The sequence below is a fragment of the Xyrauchen texanus genome, chromosome 28, assembly GCF_025860055.1.
Source record: "Xyrauchen texanus isolate HMW12.3.18 chromosome 28, RBS_HiC_50CHRs, whole genome shotgun sequence".
In the NCBI taxonomy this organism is placed as follows: domain Eukaryota; kingdom Metazoa; phylum Chordata; class Actinopteri; order Cypriniformes; family Catostomidae; genus Xyrauchen; species Xyrauchen texanus.
Genome location: NC_068303.1, coordinates 23,319,985 through 23,329,424, shown reverse-complemented (window position 1 = coordinate 23,329,424; position 9,440 = coordinate 23,319,985). Strand labels below are relative to the sequence as shown.

The window sequence follows — 9,440 nt, the reverse complement described above, 5'->3', positions numbered from 1 at the left end:
AACAGACATGCCAACGTGAACTGACAGGCTATAAATTACTAGTTATATGCGGAACCTTTAAGGAACCTTAACGGAGTGCTCTTGTGTCGTCTTTGAAAATTGTTCGAGGTGCAAGAAGGCTTCGTGGTGTTTTATATGAAAATAAATGTTCTTGTTGGTAAAATCTGTTTGGCGTCTTGTTAATACACCTTTAAAATAGCTCACTTGTTAACACAAAAAAATACAAAACTTAAAATGTTGTAAGCCTATTTTGACTCACAAAAACTTCTCTATGCATATCGAATATTAATTGCGCCTATAAATTGATGATCTTGAATTCCAGTGTGTGTTAAAGTGACGTGTTAGGCCTATTCAAAAGGTCACCTTAAACATGGCACACACTTTTCTCAACTTATTCCCTCCGTATTGACAAACTTTATAATGCAACGCCCAACTCAATCTTAATCAGGGCAAAGCTGTCAATTAAATATGCATTTCATGTGATCACTTTACTATATTGAAATATCTACTTACGTAATATGCACGTAACAACTTGTATTTGATATGTAGCTTAAATGAAGAATTGTGTATTGGAATGGTTTTCTTTTCTGCCAGTTTGAACAGGTTTATTTAAGTTTCAGTGTGTGTTGTAATCAATCAGATCCAGAACGCATATAGGTTACACATGACATTTTATTTATTTTTAAATAAATACAAATATACACATTTTATTTAATATGCACATAAAATTCAGGTGAAAAGAAACTCAGTAGTCTAGAACAGATTAACAGTCTGCATATTTACAATATCACACAGGAAATATTTTCTCATCTCCAACATTAAAAAGTGTCCAACAAAGGCCTTAAAAGAACAGGGGTGACAGCTTGCCAGTGGTCATTTTGAACAATTTCAACAGCATTTTTTACTTAAAACAAACTGTAAAACGTTATTTCTAATTATCATTTTACAATTAGTCATAAAATGCAGCAAGATAAGAATAGTTAAAACATTTGGCAGGTAATGGTCGCTGTAAAACGATTTTTTTTTTATAGAGTAAACAGGGATGAATTCACAGTAAACATCCATACTTTCTGGGTAATGGAAAGATGGAAAGACATCGTCCCTTAAATTCAGTCTTTGAAATGTGCAATGTGTGGTATCAAATTTAAGTAGGCTAAGTGATGTTCCTGTTGGCCCTAAATGGGCGAAGTCTGCTTTTCCTCTGTGACTGAGACAGGTGACAGGGATTCCTCGTCTTCTGAGCGCGGATAGTGTGTGTGATTCCCTGAGCATTTGCATCCTGCATGCGCACTTCGCTGTGTACCTTTGCCTTCTTTCTTGTGTTTAACTCGGCGGTTTTGGAACCATATTTTTACCTGTTTCTCTGACAAGTTTAAATACGTTGCGATTTCGATCCTGCGTAAGCGCGACAGGTACATGTTAGATGAGAATTCGCGCTCCAACTCAAGCAGCTGAGTGCTGGTGAAGGCGGTGCGCATCCGTTTGCCGTTCTGCATGTGACTGTTATCAGACGCACCTAAAGACAAAGAGAGACAAAAACTGTTTAAACAAAAAGTGTATACATTTTGCTGAAGGTATTCATAAATGCTGTTAATACACCAGTTCACGTTTGCAGTGATAACAATCTTTCTAGTATGGAGATGTCAGTGTGCTATTTATTTTATTTTAATTTTTTTAATTCTGTACATAATTGTTTTTCAGTGTCAAATAGTCAAAGCTCACGCGCCTCATGATAAGGAGGAAAATGTGTATGCGTGCGCACTCACTCACCTAGAGAGAGACAGTGATACCTCCGAGGGTCAGTGACGCTGTAGCTTGTGGGCGTGCAGACCTGCGCGTGTCCGTGTCCCGGGTGCGCTAAAGCGGGGCTCTGTTGGTGTGCTACCCTCTGACAGAAAGTCACGTCACCGGCGGAGAAGCCCTGTCCCTTCAGTAGTGGGAGTCCGCTCCGGTGAGAGTGGATATGCGAGGTGACGCAGAGCGGGCAGACACAGAAAGTGCCGGTCTTCCGGGACGAGCAAACAGGTGCAGTCACGCTCATCACGCCGGGAGAGTGCATACTGATAGGGATGAGAAAATCTTGACCCGTATGCTCGCTCAGAGCAGGGCGCACAGGATCCTTGATAATCAAAGAGTCTACGTAGAAAGACCTCGACATGATTGCTCCTGGCTGCATAAGATGCTGATGCTGACCAGAAGAGATATACCACACTGATGGGGTTGCGCAGTACACAGTGGTCTTAACACTGTTCTGAAGCCCACGGGAGCTGGCTTATGTTTGATAGTTCAACAAAAGGGACCCCGGAGAGGGCCGGCCTTAACGTCACCCACGTGCGCTAACGGCCTAGGGGCTTTAGTACCTCTAGTGTCCCGAGACACGTGACGCCCATGCGTGCCTCCAATCAAATCTTTGCCCATATAGTCCGGTTTGCTCCTAGATCCGCTCCTCAACAGGCAAACAGCTCTATTAAGTACTGGAGAGCTGCTGGCAACTGAGATATCAACAGTTACGCCAAACACCTGCCTCCTATTATAAACCGCAAGTCTGATAAAGATTAATATTCTTATGATATTGAAGAAAGGTATATTTCTCAAATTGCTTACGCACGTACTTCACGGGGTGGTAAACCGTCAATCTTACTTGAAATTACCATGGTTATTGTATATGTGTGTGTGTGTGATATATATATATATATATATATATATATATATATATATATATATATATATATATATATATATATATATATATATACACCCTTGTGTATTTATCTAGAAAATGTGTTGTTATAAACATATAGGCTAACTTTAAACTTAATAGGAACTATCCTAAACATTTAAAAGATGTGTATCCATCTAAATTCCAGAAGGATTCCAAAATAAAGCTGCAAATAACTTAAACGGTTATTTTAATGCATTTAAGAACTTTCAAATATCCGCAATAGAAATCAGTGTTTACCAGTGGAGACTATAACAATTAACGGACTATGCTTGTACGATGAGACTGCAGTGACTTGTTCTTTTGCCAAGTATGCCGATTGTTTGTAATAATAATAATAATAATAATAATAACAATAATAATAATAATTTAGACAAAAATTGAAACTGAAACTTTGTGTAGAATCGAATAAACTCATATTGGTTCACTTGGGTCTCTGTGGATAACATCTAACGGCCGTGAATTAAAGATTTATGAATCTCAGTGGAGCCTGGGCGCTTGCAATTTGATAGCGATTATGATTCAATTAGAAAGTGTTTATTGTGGAGGTCTTGGAGTGAATAAACAGCCAGCTATTTCAGAAATGCGTTAATCCCTCATCTTGTGACAATAATAAGCGGGTTTGATCTCTCGGCGGGTCAGCAGCGGGTTGAGCTTCCACTTTCATCTGAGCGCGAATACCTCTTACCTCAAGACACAGCGCGAGGAGGCCAGTGGCACGGGCGAGGTCAAGTCTCCCCAAAATTGTGGGTCTGGCATCGGCCCTATTTTACCCTCTACCCAGACTTAACCTCGTCAAAGCTTGTCTGCAGGCCTCAGAGAAAGTAATGCTGTCCATCTGAAAGAACCACACGGCCTGTGCATGAAGGCTGCGATTATCTCTGCTCACATTCATTTACAGACCCGACACCTGAGCTTTTGAATAACATGCAACAGTAAAACGAGCCCTCATTCGGCGCGGCTTTTATGGATGTATGGTAGAACTGAAAGAAACTAACGATGATTGAGGGCAAAGGTCAAGCGCCGTAATGACGATTTCATATCAGCATTTAGTGCTAATGCCACTGGGTGCTTTGCTTTCATAGTCATTTAATTGCTAAAATCAGCGGCATGTCTTCTTTCTAAACGAGGTAAAATATTACTTTAAATTGGGCTGAATAGAGAGGCGAAAATAACAAACACATCTGTCATCCTGGCTGTAATTGTTGTAATGGAGGAAACGCGGTGAATGAGGCATGAGAGAGAGAGAGAGAAAGAAAGAGAAAGAAATAGAAAGAGAGAAAGAAAGAGTGTGTGTGAGAGAGAGAGAGAGAGAGAGAGAGAGATAAGGAGAGAGAGAGGGAGAGAGAGCTCATGCAGAATGATTCGAGGCGCGCGCCCACATCATACCGTCCAGTCTTCAATATTAGGCCTATTTTCCCCCATCATTTTTCACTATAAAAATTTCATTGTCTATTAAGTAATGCCACAAATGAGAGTCTTTATGAGTCTGTAATTACCTCTAATTGCCACGACTAACCGGGCCACGTGGAAGGATTTAGGATTTAAGCCGTCGGGTACTGCACAGACTGTTACCTAGCCACTTTCATAATTCAACGGGAAAATTAGCCCATTTAAGGAAAAAAAATCCTTTGATTCATTTCCTTCTACTCTGGGTGACAGGAATACATCTCCTAACAACTGCGTTTCTAAGTGCCTGTTTCTAAGAGAAACTATAGTAGAAATAGTGTAATGCCAATTTTGCACCTATAATGCCAGTAGGCCTATTTGTATTTTATCTCGTATTATTTTTACATTATTTTCTATACTTTCGTATAGTTGGGCCTAAATTAAGTATGGGGTTCTGACTTTTAAATTCAAGCTCTAATTACAATTAGCCTATACAAGAGCTGAGCAATAGAAACCAACAACTGCTTAAAGGAATATTTCGGGTTAAAGACAAGTTAAGCTCAATCGACAGCATTTGTGACATAATATTAAATACCACAAAAATACATTTTGACTTGCCCCTCCTTTTCTTAAAAAAAAAACAAAACAAAAAACTGTAAGGCAGGCACTTACAATGGAAGTGAATGGGGCCAATCTGTAAATGTTATAATATACAATGTTTCAAAAGTATAGCCAATATGCATGCTATCATAGCGTGATAAAATCTCTTACTTACATTTTCTGTGTAAAGTTATAGCCAATTTTACATCTTCGTCACCATGATGATGTAATTGAAAGAAACCCCAAAATGACTGTAAAATGATGATTTAAACAACTTTACAGCTCAAATAATCAATGAGTTTTACCAGAAGAATGAATGTAAGAGCTTATATAAAATTACAAGCTTCACATTTCTGCCTTTAAACCCTCCACAAATTGGCCCCATTTACTTCCATTGTAAGTGCCTCACTTTTTTTTAATTTTGTTTTTAAATAAAGAGGAGGGACGAGCCAAAATAATTTTTGTGGCAATCAATATTATGCCTCAAATGCTGTCGATTGAACTTGTATTGGATTCGGAATATTCCTTTAATTTGTTGCCTAAATATAAATAGAAACTGCTTATTGTTAACATTGTTGTTACAAGTAGGCAAATATTAATTGTATATAGGTCTACATTATATACACAATTTAGTTTGATATGTGTAACATAGGGTAACCCTGGTGTAAAGTAACCTAGTTGAAGTGAACAGTAGTCACCTTCAGTGCAATGCTGCACTATAAGAGGTCCATAACTGCCTTATTGGAATAAGTGTCATTAATTTGTGTCAACGCCTCCTGACAAAAGTTGCATTGTGGCACAAGGGGCCAGCCTGCGACCCATCCCTGATACAGTGGGCGATTCCCCCCAGTTCCAGTAACTAAGCAACACATGGTGAATACTGAAAACTGAAAAGAAACACTCGGGTTTTCAATATAGTCTTCAATAGCAAGGGGAAAATGAACAATGATCCCGCAGACAACATAATGCAGTGCAGTGACTTTTCATTGCCAATTATCTCCTTCATCTGAATAGCAGCTGCAGGGTCTGCTCTTCATTTCATCGTTTTGGGGGGCTGGGTGGGGGGGCTTAAATTCAATTGCCCGTGTGTCAAAATCTAATTTATGTCTTAATGACGGGTTCGATTTTTATGAAAAGGAGACTGAGCCACACACATAGGAATTTCTACAGCAAAATAACTGTTGCTAGTTCTTCACTTTTGCAAGCGTGTACCTATAAATGAAGAAGTGAATAAGAGAGTGTATTTCTCAATGCACAATGAGTATGAGTGAAAGAGAAGCTGCATAAACACAGCACAATTAGGAGAGGCCAGAAAATGAGACAAATGCCGACAGATTCGGTGATGCTGAACTCAGTGATAACGTGTAATGTTTCTGCCTTTCATTCTCCAGAACCTCCACTAACCTCATTAAAAAATCCTCACTTTCATCACCTTATTAGAGCACCCAACTCTTCCTAATAGCCAACAGTTCTTTCCAAACGACTAGACAAACATTCATGACTAAACCACAACAGGCGAGAGGCAGGCCCAAATAGCCCTTATACCGATTGCATTGCGCTTGACATGCTGAAATAAAATCAAGTAAATATGTAAGGCTCTTAATCAAAGGGCCATAGAGAGCTACAGAGTTATTTCAGAGGTTGACTTATAAAAATGTAAGTATTTGGGAGGTCTGGTGCTGTAAATTAGGCACAATAGATGTTTACTGGTTCGAGATAAAGTCATGGCCATATTAAAATGATCAAATAACTGTTTATTAACTTCTATATAAAATGTAATTATAATAATAATTGAAAAATAATACATTTTACATTGTGTGCTACAAGCATTTTTTTATTTGCATATGTATATATATATATATATATATATATATATATATATATATATATATATATATATATATTGTCCTCATGTGATAATTAGCTTATCATTACATTTACATTTCATTGTTTGTTTCCATTTGTCACTAAAATGTATTTTTACAGTGATGTTCTCATGAGTTATAAAAATGCATCAGTTCAATAAAAGCAATAGATAAATTAGTCATTAGCAAATGATGAGGCATTCATAATTTTATTCGCCTTGGTCTAATTTTTTCCCAAGTAGAGCGATCCACTAATCAATTTAATTAATTTAATTTCAATTAATATCACAGGTAGGTCAAAAGAGATAATCTACAGAATAACATTAATGTTTTCTCACTGGGTTATGGAAATCTTCATCCCTGCTATAATAGGGAAATCATTTATTAATTTGTAATATATCTATACAATGCAGAGTATAATTTAATTTAGTAAAACTTTCTAAATTTTTTTTTTAAACCAAAATGAAAATGTGTAAAACAGAACAAAATAAGCAGCACTCAAAATGTCACTGGAAAGTTGGTTGAATGGTGTCAGAGTCTACATCAGAAAGGACCTCACAATGTTCCAATTGTCAGGAATTACCCTAACCAGAACTGTGAAAGTTTACAGAACACAGATATAGCAGACACTGTTCATTTATGCTCCATTATTCTGATGAGAGTTTCTTCTTCACTCTTGTGAGCAGATGCACAATTTATGGACTGGCTCTGTCATGACGTTATGTGAGTGTGGTGTTATTCTGTCAATTACAGTTGTGTTTATCATGGCTCATTACTGCACATCATTGTTATACACTTTTATACACAAACTCACACCACTTTCTCCAGATCGCCCTCTTACGAAGCACTGTTTGTCTTTAATAAATGTGTTAAACATTCCCTCCCATACTATTTGTTTCAGGATGAGCAGGGCTCATGTTATAATTGTGGTTTTGTTGGCATGTTAGTATATTGTCTGCTATGTTCTCCTACTATCATAGTTAGATCTATTCTAAAAGCAGGGGGCTGAATATGATTTTTAGATATTTTTAGAGAGAGAAGATGGGAAGAGAGTGTATGTGTCAGGGTTGTGCTCTAAATTGGGATCTGGCCATTCAGAGCCTTCTTTAGGGTTCAATTCAAGTTAAGGTCAACTGACAACAATTTTGGCATAATGCTGATTACCACAAAAAACAATTTCAACTAGTTTCATGGAAGAAAATGGGGCCAATTTTGGAGGGGTTCAAGCAGAAATGTGCGGTTTATAAATTTACACAGAAAACGTAAGCATTTATCGTACCAAAATCATGTTAACATACATATTATTTTACATCTTGTGGCTTTGAAACGGTAAGTTTTACGGATTGTACAGATCAGTCCCCTTCACATCCAGTAAGTGCCTCACTGTTACCAAAATATATGCTTTTTAAAAAAAAAAAGAAATTGAGGGACAAATTGAAATACATTTTTGTGGTAATCAACATTTTTCCACCATTTCGGTCGATTAAGATGAACATTTATTAATTTTCTTGTCAATCTTTCTCAGTAACTGTTATTAATTTCTTGTTGCTTGTATACATTTTTGGGCTGTTACAATCTTCTGCACTCTGTGTATTACTGGGACCACCAAAACCCGCTCAAATCCCCTGTACTTGTGATTGGGAAAGTACATTTCTATTCTAACCACAGACATTTTCTGAACACGCATGAAAAATACATATACATCATAGTAAATCATAGTTTCAGGACAGAGATATTAGTTTGTCATCAAATAGATGACAAATACAGTAGATTCAGTTTCTTCAATCTTCGACATTGCATCAAGTTAAACATGTAGGGAAACATCTGTGACCCCAAGAGTCACTTGAAAGTAAGAAGAAAGTCCTACAAGATGTATATATGAAAAATATGAAAAAGTAATTAGCATATCATAGCCAGATTTTTTACGGACATGAAATAAAATACATTTTGACATTCGGTTTTGCTCCTTCGAACTTGCTCCTTTGGCAGCAATAATCTCAGCCAAGTGTTTCTGTAGCTGTGGATTAGACCTGCACAACATTCAAAAGGAATTTTGCACCATTTTTCCTTAATGAACGGCTTCAGCTCAGCCATAATCTTAGGACGTCTGGAGTGAACGGCTCTCTTGAGGTCATTCCATAGAATCTCTATTGGTTTAAGGTCTGGGCCACTCCAAAAGGTGAATTTTCTTTTTTTAAGCCATTCTGTTGTGGATTTACTTCGATGTTTAGGTTCATTGTCCTGCTGCATCAACCAACTTCTACTGAGCTTCAGCTGGTGCACAGCCATCCTCATATTGTCCTATAGAAAATCTTGAAAAACCTTTCAATTAATTTCTCCAGGTCCAGGCCCCAAAGCAGAAAAGCAGCCCCAAATCATGATGCTCCCTCCACTGTAATTAAACATTGGGATGATGTTTTCTTTATATATATATATATATATATATATTGCATTTTTATTGGTTTATAATCAAGTAGAGCTTTAAATAAGAAGGAACATTTTCAGCTGTTGCCATGGTTACAGTTATAACAGTTATAATAATAACAGTTATAATAATAAATATAGCTGCAAGCAGCAATTGGTCAAGCCAATTATCGGCAGCATTTGCAGCGAAAGAAGCACCGTGAAACATTTTAAGTTAGAATTCTGATGAGTGATGTAGGAGTTAAATGTAAATAACCAAACATCTATGGCCATGTTTCTCAAGATACACTACTGTTCTATTTGCATGTACTAGTTGCACATTAAAATCTCTACCATTAGTAGAACAAAAGTGCTTGCTCTTTTGGCTATTAGTACATTGATAACAATTTGATAACTGAAAAAAAGTCCAATTGATTGAAATATTTCAAGTAAGCACATTTAGC

At 37.2% G+C, this 9,440-nt stretch overlaps 1 protein-coding gene across 1 annotated transcript; it reads right to left on the bottom strand.

Moving 5' to 3' along the window:
• Window positions 1–1,175: 1,175 nt before the first annotated feature.
• LOC127621662 (GS homeobox 2-like) lies at window positions 1,176–2,220 on the bottom strand. The gene is made up of 2 exons (XM_052095350.1): window positions 1,771–2,220; window positions 1,176–1,516 (listed from the first exon to the last, which is right to left on the bottom strand). Exons 1-2 carry the CDS (start codon window positions 2,174–2,176, stop codon window positions 1,176–1,178), a joined length of 747 nt encoding a protein of 248 aa, XP_051951310.1. The 5' UTR covers window positions 2,177–2,220.
• Between the last annotated feature and the right edge of the window lie 7,220 nt (window positions 2,221–9,440).

Coding starts and splice junctions, on each gene's coding strand:
- LOC127621662 (XM_052095350.1), bottom strand. CDS start 2,176: ATGCAGCCAGGAGCAATCATGTCGAGGTCTTTCTACGTAGACTCTTTG. Junction 1,517..1,770: donor GTATCACTGTCTCTCTCTAG/GTGAGTGAGTGC, acceptor CTTTGTCTTTAG/GTGCGTCTGATAACAGTCAC.